This window comes from Salmo salar, chromosome ssa26 (genome assembly GCF_905237065.1).
Source record: "Salmo salar chromosome ssa26, Ssal_v3.1, whole genome shotgun sequence".
NCBI lineage: Eukaryota > Metazoa > Chordata > Actinopteri > Salmoniformes > Salmonidae > Salmo > Salmo salar.
Window position 1 is genome coordinate 3,254,490 of NC_059467.1, and position 20,718 is coordinate 3,275,207.

The window sequence follows — 20,718 nt, forward strand, 5'->3', positions numbered from 1 at the left end:
TAGGTATTTTTTTTGTAAGTGTTATGAAATGTGATAGTGTGTTATCTCCAGTGACGAGAACCATGTAGTCATGACACGTTCCTACACGATTTCCTAATTTCACAGTCGGACCACTTAGAAGTTAAATCACGGGGAAGATTTTTATTGTACTCACTGATAGAACATAGGCTTTCACAAAATTGACTGGAGTTTCATTTTTTTCTGGGGGTCAATTATCCCTTTAAAATGCCTACTTTTTCTTGACATACTTTTATCCAATTAAAATACTGCAATGATGAAAAGTATTCCATATAAAATTATAGATTAGTCGTGTTCATATCTAAGGCACAGTGGAATAGTGGAGATAAAATCAAATCTACTTTGACCACTTTATGCCAATTTTACACAACCATTAAAATGTCTTAAATGTGATATAGTAAACACTACTTTGATTGGATGGAAAATCAGACATGAGAATGTTTTGATAATTAATTAATAGATGTATCTATTGTATTTCATTATAAATTACATTTAGTGGTGTAATCCATCCTGGAGAAGTGCCCTTCATTAGGTTTAAAGATTTGAGCTCATACCAATCCAATGTTTCACCAACTGGTGTGCAATGGCCTGTCTTGGTGGCATGGTAAAGGCTGGTTTTGTTCCCTTGACAATGACATCTATAACCTGCATTACACAGACATAGCACTGAGTTAATACATTGTAATAATACAAGTTCACTGACATAGTTTACATGACTTCAATCGCCTCTTATTACATTCAGGTGATGCTTTGTTTCTATCTAGGCCTATGTTATAACATGTAAATCACAGATTAGGAAAACTAGCATTTACCTGTTGCCGTGTAAACCAACGAGCCTCTTCAATTTCCTTTTCATCGACTTTGATGTCTGTTGACATGGCAACAGCCAGGCAACCAATCATTAGTGAGGAGGGCATTGGCCAGGGCTGACAGGACACATACTGAACAGGACCCACTTTGACCCCACTCTCCTCCTCCGTCTCTCTCCTTACTGCATCCTCAATGGCCTCACCTGCATAGAGAGATGTCACTGGCATCTATCTGCACACTCCAAAATCAGAGTAAATGTTAAGTGTTTCGTTTAGTGTGTTGAGATCAACTACCTGGTTCAATGAATCCAGCAAGACATGAAAACATCCCAGCAGGAAAAGTCTTCTTTCTGCCCAATAAGCATTGGTTGCCATCTGGGTGAATGACCAACATGATCACCACAGGATCTGTATGGATACCACAACACATAACATTACATTACATAAGTCAGATCATGTTGACCTGATATTGAGGTTAGAACATTATAATAATGATTAAAAGAAAAAACATGCAGTAGTTCATTTTCAATTAATAAATACAAAAACAGGAGGCTCTTTACCAACTCGTGGGTAACAAGTGTTGTGGATGCCTTGTCGGCTTCTGCAGTCTTTGTTGAAGCAGGTCCTCTTATAGCCTCCTTCCTCCACATTAGTGTTACTCCCACATGTTGGGCAGAAGCTGTATCGGTTGTGCCAAGCGAGGACAGAGCTGGCTTGAGCAATGATTCCTGAGGGGAAAAGGGATCATACATTTTTTAGGGGGGAGGGGGTTTGTAAGTCCACATTTTGTATGCTGTTTCAATAATATTTTGATGAAGAAACTCCCAGAGAAATACTCACCAGCCTCAGCCTCACTAAGTTTCAGAAGACCTGGCATGGGTGGTTTGAGGAAGAAGCTATTTGGATTGGTGAGTTGGAGATGATCCATGGGATTGTCATCAGTATTGAGAGCAAACCAAGCAGTGGGTTCATTCCCTTCTTTTGGAGGAGAGGATGAGGAGCTTCTCTGCTTCTCTACCCCGAGGAAGATGACTGTTGTTCCAGATTTTTGAAGTAGTTCTTTATTAACCGAGCTTGCATCAAGTCTACACAGTTTTATACCTGGATGGGCTGTGTTGCTCTCCTCGGAAGCAGACACAAGAGGGTTCAAGTTAAAGAACAAGATGAACACTGTGTCTGGAGAAGACTGTTTTGCTTCTAGCCACTTGCTGTCAGGCCTCTTTTCACTCATTCTGTTGAAAACTTCTCTGTTGAAGTAGTTTTCATGCTCTTCCGTTCTGTCGTTGGGTAGAATCCGTTGACATTTGTTCTCAGTCTTTGCCAATAACCTGCCAATATGTCGGTGTCCCCAGAATTTGGCAATGTCATAAGCAGTTTGAGCAGATTTATTGACTAAAAACTTATCACACCTTGAGGGAAAGAGAAGTGTGATCAGTACATCTAATTAGGGTGTTATCTTCATGTTTACACGGTTAATCATCTGTTATCAGGTAATTAACCTAGGGTGTATTCACTAGGAACCAAACGGAAGCAAACAGGACAAAATGGGGAGGGACATACCTGAATTCGTATAATAGAAACTCTTGTTTTCATTACAGAACTTTTTCCATTGGGAAACATTTTTCTACGGTGTGCACTAATGAATACACCCCTGCTGTTATTTTAACCATATGTTTAGACATTTAAAGGCACACTCTCTAAGATGTGAATACTTAAAGTGGGCCAACATAAAAACATAAACAAACAAATGCATCCCATGCCAACTTGATTTCTATGATATATCTGTAGTGTTCAAGAATGACATTCCATGAGAGCATCATTACTTGTTTGAAATATGATTTTATCCTAATAGACCTACAATCTCCTGTGACAACAAAAACATACACAATGGAGTAATAGTTCTCACTTACTTACTTACTTAGAAAGTAATATTTAGACAATATAAAACAGTTGTAATAATCTCATGTATCCATGTCATTTTTGTTCGGTATGTTTTGATATTTACCCATTTGAAAGTAGGTTGTCTACAATATCAGTGTGTCCATTCCTTGCAGCTAGCATCAACGCAGTCCAGCCATTCTCCCCACTTTCATTGACCAAAAAGCTGGAATGAGAGATCATCCCAGAGAGTTTTGCCAGGTCTCCCCTGGAAGCATAATCCAGGAATCGCTCCAACAGCTCCTCTTTGGGACTCATCTGAATATTTGCCATTTGAGTGTGATAGTATACCTGTATGAATATGATAGAACATAGTTTATTTTATGTTTTGCTATGCTGTGTATGCACTGCCATGTGTTTAATATACCGCATGTGTTTTTATTGAGCTGCCTTCTTGGCCAGGTCTCCCTTGTAAAATAGGTATTCTGACCTCAATGGGACTTCCTGGATAAATAAAGTTTAAATTAAACAAATCTTTACTCATGTGTTTATGTGATATTCGGTTACTTGAGACTGAGATTGAATGAAAGAAGTGGGCCTACATCAATTTGCCTATGTCTAGCAATTTACTGACTGGGATTAATGCCGCGTTTACGTGCTAGTCGGAACTAGGAACCTCACAAATTTCCGACTTGCTAACTGGTTGTACCGAGTTCAACCAGTTAGCAAGTTGGAAATGTCCTAGTTCTGACTAACACGTGAAAGCGGCATAAAGAGCAATAGTAATGGCGTCTTTTTGTAAGCACCAACGGAGGCTAACTCCGCTATGGCTCGTTGGCCAAAGCCTATGGGGGAAATGAATGGGGTTTTGGAGGGTTTTTGGATAAACGCCGAAAATAAGGTCTGTGGAAACACAGGCTTAGGAGAGTTTATATGTTTTGTTCTATGAGATAATCTTCATCAGCTAACAATAATAATAAATTACATTTGTAGAGCGCTTTTCTTTTACAGACGACACTTTTTCAGTATTTTGAAGCATTTATGTAATCAAAATAAGCACATAAAGCACAACGGCTTCATAATTCATGAAGATCATATTAACTGACTGATATTCAGGGTCGTAATTTGGGTTTGGAAAGTTGAAGCACATTTGCTGAATTTCTATACAATTAATTAAACTTTAAAATTCCATTATCACATTGGCTGCTGTAAATTCATTCACCTCAGACGATCTACAAACACATAGCCTATTAGCTATACTATTGTAATGTTATACCCTTAAGGGAAAGCTTGGCTGGAGCTGTCACCCCAAAAATGCACCACCCAAAGATGCACCACAAAAACAAACAAAAAAATGCACCACCCTCTCCAATAGGCTGGGCGATATGGCAAATAAATTATCACGATATCTATATATTTTTTCATTCGACAACGATAATTATCACGATATTAATGCCTAATTCCTGAGCATTAGAGCGTTGGGCCAGTAACCTAAAGGTTGCTAGATCGAATCCCCGAGCTGACAAGATAAAAATCTGTCGTTCCACCCCTGAACAAGGCAGTTAACCCACTGTTCCCCGATAGGCCGTCATTGTAAATAAGTTGTTCTTAACTGACTTGCCTAGTTAAATAAAGGTTAATTATTTTTTTTTAATTATGTGAGCTACACATAAAATTATACTTTAAGGAAAACTGTTCCATGTTTGCGGCCAGGGAGCACGTACCTGGGGTCAATTAAATTGATAAGCCTCTTGAAACCTTCATTTTTGACTATGCTAATTGGTAGCATGTCCTTAACAATGTAACAGTGTAGGTTTCGTCCCTCTCTTCGCCCCAACCTGGGCTCGAACCAGGGACCCTTGCACACATCAACAACTGACACCCACGAAGCATCGTTACCCATCGCGCCACAAAAGCCGCGGCCCTAGCAACGCAAGGGGAAACCCTACTTCAAGTCTCAGAGCGAGTGACGTCACTGATTGAAACGCTATTAGCGCGCACCACCGCTAACTAACTAGCCATTTCACATCGGTTACACATAATAGCATAAGTGATGTCTTTGTTTTTTCAATGTTTGCCTTTAAGGCATAAACGCTGTCAGTGTTGACTGCTTATCGGGCAAACATGCCTAGATTGGCTGGTGCTTGAGGGGCGTTTATCAATACAGTGGCGCAAACTCAAACTTCCTGCATGTTCTGAAGAGTGATTTTGCTTCAGATGTTGAAAAAGGTTTGTCGTATTACCAGACTTCGTAGCCACCCGTCTACGGCACAATTTGCACCTGACATTGCTCTGCTCTTTGTCGGACTTCAAGAAGCCAAACCACTTCCAAATTACTGAAACAGTTTAACCCTTTTTATCAATAATTTCTTTGTTGGAAGCTGCTCCTTCTCCATGGCTATCACTGCCACTGTTTTCGCCTACATCACACATTTTTCGTGGTTAATAGTGGCTACTCCATCACTCGAGGTGCTAAGTGGTTTTTAGTGGGCGTATACCTCCACGTGCATATTGTCACTTCTCCGCACGTTCCTGCTGCGTCAGAGGTGAAATGGACTGCTGTACCTAATTATTCTATATCGACATTATCAAAAATTAATCTAAACGTTTTTATATCGTTATTGATAATTATTGATATTGATTTATCGCCCAACCCTACTCTCCAATGTTAAAAATATTTTAACATGACCCTTCCCTTGTACTGTCAAAAAATTGCAAACGCTCCCCCCTCAGAATTAACTCAAAATGAATGATTACCACCACAAATAACAATAAGTGTAGCAACCCTGTGTTTATAAACGAGGATATTGACTTGACCATTTCAGCATCATTTTGTGGCACAGTCGATTCCACACAGGGCTACGAGCCAGATGATTGAGGGTTCGCCGATCACCACCGACGACCTCACTCTCGCTGCCTGTCTCATTACACTTTGATCAGAGCCGGATTTTCAACATTTTGATACTATATTTATAATTATATAAAATATATGCAACGATTTTCCACCATCAGGTATCTGTGCCAATGCACCACAATAACCATAAGCAATGCATAACTGCATACCGATTACCGACTTTGAGCGCTTCTTCATGGTTTGCGTTTCAACACCACAATCAAATTGACATACCCCATCTCGACAAAAAGAAAATACATCACTCCCTACTCAGTATCGAAGGTTTGGCTTGACAATTTCTGAATGTCAAACTTTTTGGTGTAACAGATGTCTCTTTCCATTCATCGAATGGCTGGTCCGCAGATTGGATACTATAATTATATTAGAGTGGAGTGGATGAACATGTGCAGGTGGCCTACAGGAGATTTCTGAAGTAGCCTAATCAGATTAAAACATTTTGACTGGTTGTGTTTATGCCACACAGAGTTAAACAACAAATATTTAGGCTATATTGAAGCGTTAGGTTCTAGGTCAAGGAATAGCTGCTCGGATCGGGAAGGAGGCAGAATGGTGTTCAGATTTCATGAATAACTGGGCCTGCTGGAAGCATAGGCCTATGTGGCTGCACTATATAGGACGATTTGGGAGAATGATGATCGGCAACAAACAGCACATCAGTATCAGTAGTAAAAATACAGACTCCTGCACTGTGCCCTTCTAGACTTTCTAATCTGCCAAGAGTAGACTCACAACTGTCCAAATGGAATGAAACATTCAAATAACAGGGATTTTGTGCCATTATTCAAATCACACTTTCACTGCAGTTTACAGCCTAGACTAGAATTGTACTCACTTGAAAACAATAATGCAAATATTCATTGCATTGTGGTGTTGTAGGCTAGTGTAGGTATGATCATTTTAATGTCCTTAAGGCCATACAAATGTAATTAACTTTATAACAGATTTCTTTTATCTAAAAAGTGAGGCTAGCTAGCAAAAAACAACAACGCAATTAAAAAATAAAATAAAAGTTGTACAACTTGTAATAATACTGAACAACCATTGTACAACACCTACCGACCTCAACATGATATTTTACCCTTTTGGTATTGTAGCAAACGGTGGGGCAGGTAATACAACTCGGGTCGCAGGCGTGAAAGACAAACAGCCTACAAATCGTGCCAATAGGGTTAACCCATTTTCTGGGAATTGTAACATGGCTCATATAGCAAGGTTTGCTACACTGCCCCCTCTGTACTTAAATGCAAACAGCTGTGCTTCGACTACTCAGGCCCCTAGCACGTTCGAGCCGTGCGTTCAGATGGCGGCATGGCCACCATCCCACTTCTGACACCAATGTAGCAAACGGCAGTACAAGGAAGTAAAACCAGGTCAGTGGCGTGAAAGGCAAACACACTATGCCTCGTGCCAATAGGGTTAACCCACTTGATAGGAATAGTATCGTACATATGCTCTGACCCAGAGTGATTTAAATCAAATCAAATCTTATTGGTCACATACACGTGTTTAGCAGATGTTATTGCGGGTGTAGCGAAATGCTTGTGCTTCTAGTTCCGACAGTGCAGCAATATCTAACAAGCATTATCTAACAAATTCACAACATATACCCAATACACACAAATCTAAGTAAAGGACTGGAATTGAGAATATATAAATATATGGACGAGCAATGTCAAAGCGTCATAGACTAAGATACAGTAGAATAGTATAGAATAATATATATATGAGATGAGAGCAAGATATGTAAACATTATTAAAGTGACTAGTGATCCATTTATTAAAGTGGCCAATGACTTCAAGTCTGTGTATATAGGCAGCAGCCTCTCTGTGCTAGTGATGGCTATTTAACAGTCTGATGGCCTTGAGATAGAAGCTGTTTTTCAGTCTCTCGGTGCTAGCTTTGATGCACCTGTACTGACCTTTCCTTTTGGATGATAGCGGGGTGAACAGGCAGTGGCTCGGGTGGTTGTTGTCCTTGATGATCTTTTTGGGGTTAGGGTAAGTTTGCCCCAGGTGATGTGTTGTGCAGACAGCACAACCCTCTGAAGAGCCCTGCGGTTGTGGGCGATGCAGTTGCCGTACCAGGCAGTGATACAGCCCGACATGATGCTCTCAATTCTGCATCTGTAAAAGTTGAGGGCTTTAGGTGTCAAGCCAAATTTTTCAGCCTCCTGAGGTTGAAGAGGTGCTGTTGCGCCTTCTTCACCACACTGTCTGTGTGGGTGGACCATTTCAGTTTGTCAGTGATGTGTACGCCAAGGAACTTTCCACCTTCTCCACTGCTGTCCCGTCAATGAGGTTAGGGGGGTGCTCCCTCTGCTATTTCCTGAAGTCCACGATCATCTCCTTTGTTTTGTTGACGTTGAATGAGAGGTTATTTTCCTGGCACCACCCTCCCAGAGCCCTCACTTCCGCACTGTAGGCTGTCTCGTTGTTGTTGGTAATCAAGCCTATTACTGTTGTGTCCTATGAAAACTTGATGATTGAGTTGGAGGCATGCTTGGCCACGCAGTCATGGGTGAACAGTGAGTACAGGAGGGGGCTGAGCACGCACCCTTGTGGGGCCCCAGTGTTGAGGATCAGTGAAGTGGAGGTGTTGTTTCCTACCTTCACCACCTGGAGGAAGTCCAGGACCCAATTGCACAGGGCAGGGTTCAGACCCAGGGCCTCCAGCTTAATGATGAGCTTGGAGGGTACTATGATGTTGAATGCTGAGCTATAGTCAATGAACAGCATTCTTACATAGGTATTCCTCTTGTCCAGATGGGATAGGGCAGTGTGCAGTGTGATGGCGATTGCATCGTCTGTGGACCTATTGGGGCGGTATTGAAATTGAAGAGGGTCTAGGGTGACAGGTAAGGTGGAGATGATATGATCCTTGACTAGTCTCTCAAAGGACTTCATGATAACAGAAGCGAGTGCTACGGGTCATTTAGTTCAGTTACCTTTGCATTCGTGGGTACAGGAACAACAATGGCCATCTTGAAGCATGTGGGGACAGCAGACTGGGATAGGGAGAGATTGAATATGTCCGTAAACACACCAGCCAGCTGGTCTGCACATACTCTGAGGACGCGGCTAGGGATGCTGGCTGGACCGGCAGCCTTTTGAGGGTTAATTAACACGTTTAAATGTCTTACTCACGCCGGCCACAGAGAAGAAGAGCCCCAGTCCTTGGGAGAGGGCCGCGTCGATGGCACTGTGTTATCCTCAAAGCAGGCAAAGAACGTGTAATTGTCTGGAAGCAAGAGTCAGTGTTCGCGACGTGGCTGGTTTTCCTTTTGTAGTCCATGATTGTCTGTAGACCCTGCCACATACGTTTCGTGTCTGAGCCTTTGAATTGCGACTCCACTTTGTCTCTATACTGACGTTTTGCCTGTTTGATTGCCTTGCGGAGGGAATGACTACTCTGTTTGTTTTCTGCCATATTCCCATTCACCTTGCCATGGTTAAATGCGATGGTTCGCGCTTTCAGTTTTTGCGCGAATGCTGGCATCTATCCACGGTTTCTGTTTAGGGTTGGTTTTAATAGTCACAGTGGGTGCAACATCTCCTATACACTTCCTGATAAACTCAGTCACCGTTTCAGTGTATTCGTCAATATTATTCTCGGAGTCTACCCAGAACATATCCCAGTCCGCATGATAAAAACAATCTTGATGCGTGGATTCCGATTGGTCAGCCCAGCGGTGAATAGTCCTTAGCACAGTTACTTCCTGTTTGAGTTTCTGCCTATAGGAGCAATTTGGGTTAAGTGCCTTGCTCAACGGCACATGAACAGATTTTTCACCTAGCTCGCTCAGGGATTCAAACCAGCAACCTTTTGGTTACTATCCAAACGCTCTTAACCGCTAGGCTACCTGCTGCCCTCATCATGGCTCATATAGCAAAGATTGTAACAGTATAATGGTTTTGGAATGACATTCACAGGGACCAGGGTTTGAGTCCCAGTCAGAATACCCCCTAATCCACTTTATTGGTGTCAGGTGTTTCTGTCAGGTATCTGTACTGCACATGTGATGGAAGAGTATGCAAAACAAATGTGCGCCTGATTGATACAAATCATCATGATATTATTTTGCCAGGTAGGCCTACTTTGAAGTCAACATTTAATTGGGAAGGTTTTGGGGGAAAAAGGTTGAAAATGTTTCAGCGTGCATCACAGATTTTATAGAGCCGATTGTCTTTAGAAGTATTTACTTCAGGCTGACTACTACCATCAACTTAATTATGTACAAAATGTATACAATTTGAAAGGAAGACGACAGCAAAAAAAAATCCTGTCACTGTTTGCGATTCACAAATGATAACTTTGATTCTCATGATTTGATTCACCGCTATTTAACCGAACCTCAACTACTACAATGATGAAGCACATCATTCAATTCATCACAAAGAATCATATGAATTCAATGAATCACCATTTTTTTATTTTACTATTATATATGCGTATTGGGTACAGGAACAACGTATTAATATCCGTATTAAATTTGTATGGCCTAAACAAGATCAATAGGGGAGCAGTTTGAGCTGCTCAATGACGCACCTGCCCTCTCCGCTGCCTATCAGCTAATCCTCTATGTTCTTATGGATTTATATTGAAAATCGGTGCAGATTAGAATAATTTTATGTGTGGTCTGATTGCTAATTAACCTATTGCAGATCTGGACAAACGATCCACCTACTACTATTGTCACTATGGATAGAGGGCAGGCTAGAGTTGATTGCATAGTAAGCGCACAGAAAAGCATAGTGCATAAGGGATGTACCAAAACATCTTGATAGGGGAGGCGCATGCAAGCAGATGAAGGTATTTGGCTACATAGAAGATATTATATAGTAAAAACTAGCAAAATGGGATTGTAATGTAAACCACCGAAAAAAAATCCCTCCCCTCCCCTGTGCCCCCCCCCCAAAAAATAACACAACCTTCCTCAAAGCAAAATAAAAAGCTAGACAACCCTCCCCTAATTTGGACCAGCCCCCCCACCCAAGTAACTTTCGCACACGTTCCCCCAAGGGGGGGAAATATGAGAAATGTTTCACACTGACATGAAGTAGCATCAATGACTGTTCAGTCACTATAAATTGCAATAAATCATCAACTCTTTACATTTATAGAACTGTATTGTTTGCCTTTTGATTGCATGTTAATGTGGGCCTAAAGGGAAGATGGACCATGTCGAGATGCTCATATTGAAACATTTTTTTCTTCTTCTTCCTAACTTGTTTGATAAGATTAGTACAGATTTTCTCAGGGACCCCACATGGGGTGCTGACAAATAACAGAAATACCTTATTTACATAAGTATTCAGACCCTTTGCTATGAGACTCGAAATTGAGCTCAGGTGCATTCTGTTTCCATTGATCATCCTTGATGTTTCTACAACTTGATTGGTGCCCACCTGTGGAAAATGTAATTGATTGGACATGATTTGGAAAGACACAGCTGTCTAAATAAGGTCCCACAGTTGACAGTGCATGTTAAAGCAAAAACCAAGCCATGAGTTTGAAGGAATTGTCCGTAGAACTCAGAGACAGGATTGTGTTGAGGCACAGATCTGGGGAAGGGAACCAAAACATTTCAACAGCATCGAAGTTCCCCAAGAACACAGTGGCCTACATCATTCTTAAATGAATGAAGTTTGGAACCACCAAGACATCCTAGAGCTGGCTGCCCGGCCAAACTGAGCAAGCGGGGGAGAAGGGCCTTGGTCAGGGAGGTGACCAAGAACCCGATGGTCACTCTGACAGAGCTCCAGAGTTCCTCTTTGGAAATGGGAGAACCATCCAGAAGGACAACCATCTCTGCAGCACTCCACCAATCAGGCCCTTGTGGTAGAGTGGCCAGACGGAAGCCACTCCTCAGTAAAAGGCACATGACAGCCCGCTTGGAGTTTGCCAAAAGGCACCTAAAGGACTCTCAAGACTATAAGAAACAAGATTCTCTGAATGCCAAGCGTCACGTCTGGAGGAAACCTGGCACCATGCATAGTGAAATATGGTGGTGGCAGCATCATGCTGTGGGGATGTTTTTCAGCGGCAGGGACTGGGAGACTAGTCAGGGTCAAGGGAAAGATGAACAGCGCAAAGTACAGCGAGATCCTTAATGAAAACCTGCTCCAGAGCACTCAGGACCTCAGACTGGGGTGAAGGTTCACCTTCCAACAGGACAACTACCCTAAGCACACAGCCAAGACAAAACAAGAGTGGCTTCGGGACAAGTCTCTGAACGTCCTTGAGTGGCACAGCCAGAGCCCGGACTTGAAACTGACCTAACATCTCTGGAGAGACCTGAAAATAGCTGTGCAGTGACACTCCCCATCCAACCTGACAGAGCTTGAGAGGATCTGCAGAGAAAAATGGGAGAAACTCCCCAAATACAGGTGTGCCAAGCTTGTAGCGTCATACCCAAGAAGACTCGAGGCTGTAATCACTGCCAAAGGTGCTTCAACAAAGTAGTGAGTAAAGGGTCTGAATACTTATGTAAATGTGATATTTCATTTTTTTGCTTTCTCATTATGGGGTATTGTGTGTAGATTGATGAGGGGAAAAATCAATACACAGAAGTATATATTTTAAAACCTGCATATTTAGTTAAAATAAATTCCTGTTAGCAGGCAATATTAACTAGGGAAATTGAGTAACTTCTCTTGCGTTCAGTGCAAGCAGAGTCAGGGTATTTGCAGCAGTTTGGGCCACCTGGCTCATTGCGAACTGTGTGAGGACCATTTCTTTCTAACAAAGACTGGAATTAATTTGCCAGAATTCTACACAATTATGACATTACATTGAATGTTGTGTAATGTAACAGCAACATTTAGACTTAGGGTTGCCACCCGTTCGATAAAATACGGAACGGTTCAGTATTTCACTGAAAGAATAAACGTTTTGTTTTTTAAATTATAGTTTCCGGATTTGACCATATTAATGACCAAAGGCTCGTATTTCTGTGTGTTTATTATATTATAATTAAGTGTATGATTTGATATTTGATAGAGCAGTTTGTCTGAGCAGTGGTAGGCAGCAGCAGGCTCGTAAGCATTCATTCAAACAGCACTTTACTCAGTTTGCCAGCAGCTCTTAGCAATGCTTGAAGGACAGTGCTGTTTATGACTTGAAGTCTATGAACTCCCAAGATTAATATTGCCAGCCTAAAGTGTCTATATGAACATTCAATTGTCAAAGGTATATGAAATACAAATGGTATAGAGAAATATTCGACACGTAATAATTCCTATAATAACTACAACCTAAAACTTCTTAACTGGGAATATTGAAGACTCATGTTAAAAGGAACCACCAGCTTTTCATATGTTCTCATGCTACAATACTGTGTTTTTGTATTATTTAAACAAAATGGAATATGTTTGATTATTTATTTGAGACTAAATAGATTTTATTTATGCATTATATTAAAATAAGTGTTCAATGTTCATTCAGTATTGTTGTAATTGTCATTATTACAAATATACTGCTCAAAAAAATAAAGGGAACACTAAAATAACACATCCTAGATCTGAATGAATTAAATAATCTTATTAAATACTTTTTTCTTTACATAGTTGAATGTGCTGACAACGTGCCTGTATGACCTCCCTACAATGCCTGGGCATGCTCCTCGAGGTACTCCGCTATTCCCTCACATCTTCTTGTCACCGTATTTCTGGACAACTGAATGTCATTGATGGCAGCCACAATTTCAGTCTTATTCTTAAAATCCCCAAACAGCAAGTCTGCAGCCTTAATAAATGCTTCCTTGACCATCTCCCCATCTTTGAACAACTTTTTATGCTTAGCAAGAACGCGACTCACACGATAAGATACTATGGGTGCCGTCTTCCCTTTGGTCACAGGCCCTGTGAAATGAACTCCTGCGATGCCAATAGATTTTTTTAATTCTTGTACCTTTCTTCTTCGTAATTCAGTCTTCGCTGGAAAATGTCTTACCTGGGTTTTGTGTGTAGGGTTTTAAAATGTTGTTCTATGTTACCTTTCTTTGGGATAGCGATGCTATTATGGCAGATGAGACACACATTTTGAGTTTGACATGACGAAAAAATGATCCTCCTCCCATTCCTTGTGGAAATGATACGTTTTCTGGTTTGTTGTATCCTTCCCTTCACTCATTATTGCTGCTGTCGACCACACAACTTAAGAACAATTTAAGAATGAATCTGGCTACAAAGTTAGCTAGCTAGCTACCTGCCTGGCACCACCGTTACCTCGACTTGGAGTTGGTGGGCAGAATTTGACCGCCCTAACTCGGCATGCGTCAATATGTGGGCAGGGACTGGTCATATTTTATGTAAATCACATGACTTTTCAGACATTGCTGTGAATGGAGGATTGTCGAAATGAAAACAGAAAGAGATTATAGGCATTGATTTGTGTGGCTGAATTTTAGTAGATGCTTAATCATCTCACGATCAACTGGCAAGCACTCCGCGATCGACCAGTAGATCGTGATTGACTAGTTGGGCACCCCTGATCCAGGTCGTTAGTAAGCTAGCTAGCTAACTCCATTGACTAACGTTAGCTAGCTAAGTAGACAGACGTGTGTTATTGATTTAGATTATACATCAAGCTAGCTATAAAGATTAACTGCTATTCTAACTTGTGTCATTTGTTTAACTTCTCAGATCTCGCATCGTGAAAACTTGCATTGGGAACTCAAATATGTTCCCTATGATGGAACCCCTTCAAGGTGGTCGGTAGGAGAACCTACGCCTGCCACCAGGCTGGCTGCCAGGGCAAGGATAAACATGCGGGTGATAAGAAGAGGAAAACACAAATGGTATGTTAGCTAAGGTTTACAACAATTTTTATTTTATTTAACTAGGCAAGTCAGTTAAGAACAAATTCTTATTTTACAAGGATGGCCAACCCCGGACAAACCCGGAAGACGCTGGGCCAATTGTGCGCCGCCCTAAGGGACTCCCGATCACAATGAAGTTGATTATGATTGACTGATATTGGGAGGAGGGGATGTCTGTCAGGAAGGGAGAGATGAGAGAAGGTGAAAGGTTGAGAAGGGTATGTGTTAGAAAGGGACAACAGAAGAGAACCACAAGATGCAGGATTCCTTGTTTCCCCAATATCTAAGAAAACAGATGAATACAGGTATTTCTACAGACCTCTTATGTGAGAGAATTGGATGTTTCAGTCTTGTAATGTTACGTACCTAAGCCTTGGAAAAATAATCCTTGTCTGAGCATGAACGGCCCATATGTGGTGGGCGGAAGCCTATCTCCTGTTTCTGTCATGTAAGGCAGCTTGATGTACAAGTAGCCTATACCCCTGGACAGGGCGCTAGTTCACTAATTCCTTAATGCTGAGAGACAAGCAGAGAGGCATCAGGTCCCAAGGTACTGGACTGATGAACTATCCTTGCTGTCTCTGCTTGGTCAGTTCCCCACTCTCAACTGGGATTCCATACCACTGACTATTACGGGGGATGAGTCCCTGGCTTGTTGCAAGCAAGGGTGGCGTTGGAAGGGGCCACATTGTCTCTCGGTCCCCCTGTCCCAGTCTCCGGTGTTTATGCTGCAATAGTTTATATTTTTCTAGGGGCCTTGATCAGCTTGCCTCAGCTGGTGTACTGTGTCTTATCTGATGTACCTAAGCATGTTCCCACTAACCCCCTTCTTTTGTCCCTTTCTACATCTAATGACTCCTGGATGTGCCTGGCCCAAGCCTACCTGGACGTGCTACTGATCCTGGACTGGGGCTGAGAACCCTTGGGCATGCCTACCCCTAGCCCCTCTCCACACCCCCTAGCATGCTTGTACCTAAGCTAAATACTGTATATTCCATCTCACCCTCTTCTGTCTTAAGCCTAGTCCAGGACAAATAAACAATTTTATATTGAGCATGATTTTTTGTCAAGAACAAGGTGTAATCTGAGTCCGAGAAACCAGACCATACTGTAGACAATGAAATCATTCCAGAATACTATAAAAATAAAGATAGTTTTCTATGATTATCTATGGTACATTAAACATTTCCATTCTACAATATGGCCTCTGACAAAGAAAACTCTTTGTCAAAATTCTGTTATATTTGTGGTGTGGTCTGTCCCATACAGAACAGGAAAAAAAGCATAGAAATGTTAAAAAAAGAAAAAAGAAACATCAGTGGGAGTTAACACACCCACCCACACATCTAAATACAGCTGATAAAGCACATCTAGGACTACAGACCACTAGCGGTTCTGGGGGGGGGGGGGGCAGTGCCCCTGTGACAACAATTTTGGACCCCCTTGTGGCCCCCCTATATGTGGAGTATGAAATAATTTTTACATAACTGATTTTTGCTATCGTTCTTTTTTACATCCGTTATTAGACAGTGGCAACGCGGAACACTAATTTAACCCACACATTTTCTAGAGGGACGGCTTTAGGCGGAACACAAAAGTATAGTACCACATGCAAGTTTTTTTCTATTCAGAAGTTGTAAGAAATTCCGCACTAATATTATAGTTCAAGCACAAAGAAGGAAATATAGAGATTAGTAAAATTGTTAATATGTTGTATTTGTATTAAATGCATTACAGAAGTGTAACGTTAGATCAGCTTATCTTAACCTGGCCGTTTTACTTTGTGGCAGTATGAAAAAGGTTAAAGTATATGATCAACAAACTCATGGTGCAGAGTGTTTTTACTTAAACCACACTCCGTAAACGCATTGTAACGTAAAACGGTTAGACATAAAGGGTAGTTACCTAGCAAGTCAGTTATTTTAAGTAAATGAATTAATAAGCGTGGTCCCCATTGCTTTTGCTCTTTAGTTTTCACCAAAATTAAGAGAAAGAAGGACATCATGTCCTTCTTCCAAAGAAAAGACAAGGCAGACAGTGAGACAGAGCCAGATGGTTCAGGTGTAGAGAGAGCAAGAGAGAGCAGAGAGCCTGCAGAGAAAAGGCAGGAAGACTTGTCCATTGGAGAGACAGAGTGAAGGCATAGTAGAGCAGGAAAGTGAGACAGATGGAGAGGCTGAGGTAGAGGTAGAGGCTGAGAGTGAGACACCAAAAGAGGAGCCTTGTGCGTCCACAAGCAGTGGACCATCAGGTTTGTGATGTTGAATAAATCTGTGGTTACTTGTAAAGCAGTGCAATTAGTCAGTTTATATGGTGTATAGAAATGAGTCGGTTTGTGATTGAAATGAATTCTTATTTAACATGCTATTGGGCTTGTGATATAGATATCAGATGGATTTCAGAAGATGCCTAACGGCAATGGTATATCTAAAATTACCCAAATAGATACTTTTAATTATATATTTTTTCTTTGGCAGATATCAGCAAATCCCGGGAGGAACCACCGGTGCAGCCAATGATGAACATATACCCGAGAACTCTGATGGGGGACCGGAGGAGGAACTTCAAGGCGGCCTGGTACCATATCCACCCCTGGCTTGAATATTCAAAAAAATCTGACTCTGTGTTTTGTTACGCCTGCAGGCATTTTAGCCCTCCCAAAGTCTGAGACTGTATTTGATTCACAATTGGGTTTTAACAACTGGAAGAAGGCAACTTACAAAGAGGGGGGATTTGCAATTCATGCAAGGTCTGAGCAGCACAAACAAGCAATGATTACATGGAGAGACTATCAGAAAGCTGTAAAAAGTAATGCACCACTGGTAAATGCCCTAAACAAGGAACACAACAAACAGGTTCAAGAAAATCAGGACTATATTAAAACAATAGAAGTACTACTACTTACAGCCACACAAAACATTGCACAAAGAGGACACGATGAGTCTGCAGAGTCAGATAATAAAGGGAACTTCATGGCAATCCTAGAAACAATAGCTAAGCATGACACAACTGTGAAAAAAAGGTTGACTTCCATTCATAATGCAAAATATACAAGCAAAGGGATTCAGAATGAGGTTCTGAGTTGTTTGGCAGACATGGTTCGAACAAAAATTATAGAAGAAGTGAAAGACAGTGAGGTCTTTAGCATAATGGCAGACGAAACAAAAGATGTAAAAAAAGGAGCAGATATCTCTAGTACTCGGGTACTATTTCAGAGGAGCTGTCCATGAGAGCTTTCTCCACTTTGAATCGGCTGATCGACTAGATGCAGCAGGGCTTACTGACAAAATCATACACATATTAGAAAGTCATGGTCTTGAATACAAAAACAACCTAGTAGGCCAAGCATGTGACGGTGCTTCCGTTATGAGTGGCAAGCATTCAGGCGTCCAGGCACGCATTAAAGAACAAGCAAAGCATGCCTTTTACATCCACTGCAGTGCACAATGTCTAAACTTAGTTTTAGTGGATACAGTCAAAGCTGTCCCTGAGGTAGGACAGTTCTTCTCCTTACTAGAAATACATCTTCACATCTGGGTCATATGTGCATCAGAAATGGCTTAGCATACAAAAAGAGATGTACCCAGGTGCACCTAGAGAGCTTCAGAGACTAAGTGACACTCGCTGGGCATGTCGATATATGGCTCTACATACTATTATGGATAGATTACCTGCCATTAAGCGAGTCCTGCAAGACATAGTCCAAGAACACAATGGTGACAGATCTGTTGAGGCACGAGGTCTGCTTGCACAGATAGATTTACAATTCATTGTGTACCTTGTTACAATTCCATAAAGTGTTTGGAGAAGCAACATTTCTATCAGATATGCTACAGTCTTCATCACTTGACCTGTCAAAGGCTGTTGATTTAGGTGAAGCCTTAGTTCAAACTTTGAATGACTACAGGGATGAGTCATTTTTTGATGACCTATGGAATGAAGTGTTGAACACAGCTGAGCAATGTGATACTGCAATACACCGCACTGCAAAATGACCAAAAAAGCTAAGCTCTCAATTTAATGGAGACTGTGTACTCATTACAGTGGGTCAGATTCAGAACAAGAAAAAGGCCGTTTTCGTACAACCCTTTTCTACCCTGTTTTAGATCATATGCTCAATGAGCTTAACAGAAGGTTCCCTAGCAAAAACTGTGACATAATGAATGGCATCCAAACTCTAAACCCTACAAGTGATGTGTTTCTCAATGAGAGGTCCATGTTTCCATTTGCTAGAATGGTATGAACCAAATATTGAGGACTTGGGGCATGAACTACATCAGTTCAGAAGAATTTTACAAAGGAAAATAGAGTGGCATGCAGAGACTCTCCAGTGTAGTAGAGCTGGTATTATTCATTGAGCCTTATAAAGAAGTTTTCTTTGAGCTCTTTAAACTGTGCAAGATAGCTGTTTCAATCCCTGTTAGTACTGCTTCTTGTGAACAGAGTTTTTCTGCACTAAAGCTGGTGAAAACGTATCTCAGGTCCACAATGTCAGATGACAGATTAAGCAATTTAGGTATATTAAGTATTGAGTCAAGGAGGGCAAAGGCCTTGAGTCTAGATGAATTTGCTGATCTTTTTGCAAAAAACCACAAACGGAGAATACAGTTGATGTGACCTGATACTGAATATGTAATGCAAATGAAAATTATAATAGAAATGCAAATAAATTGTTGAATGATTATGAACATGGTCTTTTGCCTGCTAATGCCTACAATGCAGTGAAGAAAACGATATGGCAACAATAACGTCTAACGTAACTGGCCCCAGCTTGGCCCCCCCAGTTGAAATGGTCTAGAACCGCCACTGCTACAGACTAACCAATCAAACAAGGGTTAGGGTTGTTTCAGCCATTATCATACTACCTAAGCCTATCCAAACATCTCCACAAGTTCATAAGGGATAGGTCTAACATATCCATCTGCAGGCACAATTTTTTACTTTTCAGAAGAGAAAACATTTAGGGGAAGGTAGGAGAGGAGTGGTGAAGAGAAAACAGATAATGGGGTGGAGAGTGTTTGACTTTATATTAGGAGAGAGAAAGTTCTTTGTTGTTTTTAAAGGAAAAACTTGTAAAAATGAAATCTAAGCAGCCAATGACTTGTTCTTTTTTCCCCCTCTGTCTCATACCATATTCCCATTGCTAACGTCAGTTATTGCTATTCCATTGCTATAGTTTCTGTAGTCTAGTGGCCAGTTAGTATATGAAAAAAAATGATGCCATTCTCCCATCGTGGACTAGTAGAGCTGGGACACCAGGTGGGTGCATTAATTATCAAGTAGAACGGGAAAACAGCAGTACTCAACCTCCATACATGGAACTCTAGCCGCTGTAATCTAAGTTCTACGAGGGCAAAATAACTATCTGATAACACAATTCATGTTTGTATTACATCATGTAATGTATTGCTCAGTAGAAAGTATATTTATTGTCGAATTGTAGCTAGATTTTCCGCAATGGTTCCGCTAGCCACCGCGTGTAATTCTGTGAAAAGTAAGAACAGTCTGCTGTACAACTCGACGTTGTGTAAACGCAAACTCTCGTAGTGAATAGGACTATGACCCCACAACAGTGACCGAGTAGCAAGTGTAGAATTCGGCTATAAAACAACGAAGTGCAGACTAACAACTACAGTAGGTGTTTTTCCACATTCTCATTGGTCCATCCGACGTCAATCAAATTTAATAATGCCCTTTCACATGATGTAACTTTGTTTATATTTGGTAGCCATAGCCCCTTCAAAAGATATGTTGCAAGCTTTTAAACACATGGATACTTAAAGATTATTAAAATGTATTGCTGCCTGTCCGACAACTATAATAATGCCTTTGACAAATGTTATTATTTTGGCTACAGGACTCCGGTTATGTCACAACTCCATGTTTAAGCTATAGGCGATACGAGAGGAAATATATATAAACAAATGCAACTTGTCACGCAAAACAATCATAGCTTTCACCCGACATGTAGCCTATATCGAGTGTCATTCGATAAAACCAACGGAATAAGGCACTTTCAACCACTAACCTTGGTACGTGCCTGCGGTCTGTAGTCCTCCTGAGACTGGCCCAAATGGTTGAATAAACGATTCAGGAGCAAATGCAACAGCGACGCTGGCAAGACATGCTTATTACACTCAAACACTATCCAACTGGCCCAAAGTCTAAGCCTTTGTGCGCTTATTTTCCAAGGCTTTTGATGCGTATGCCTACTCAATGTTATGCTTCATTGATACAAATTCATCAGAAACGAAATACATTTCAGACTGACGTACTACAC

At 41.2% G+C, this 20,718-nt stretch overlaps 1 protein-coding gene across 1 annotated transcript; it reads right to left on the reverse strand.

Moving 5' to 3' along the window:
• Positions 1–121: 121 nt before the first annotated feature.
• nudt12 (nudix (nucleoside diphosphate linked moiety X)-type motif 12) lies at positions 122–20,676 on the reverse strand. Its single transcript, XM_014174893.2, has 7 exons — positions 20,467–20,676; positions 2,833–3,056; positions 1,668–2,236; positions 1,388–1,555; positions 1,122–1,235; positions 831–1,030; positions 122–663 (listed from the first exon to the last, which is right to left on the reverse strand). The coding sequence occupies exons 2-7, from the start codon at positions 3,036–3,038 to the stop codon at positions 553–555; spliced, it is 1,368 nt and encodes a 455-aa protein (XP_014030368.1). The 5' UTR covers positions 3,039–3,056; positions 20,467–20,676; the 3' UTR covers positions 122–552.
• Positions 20,677–20,718: the final 42 nt, after the last annotated feature.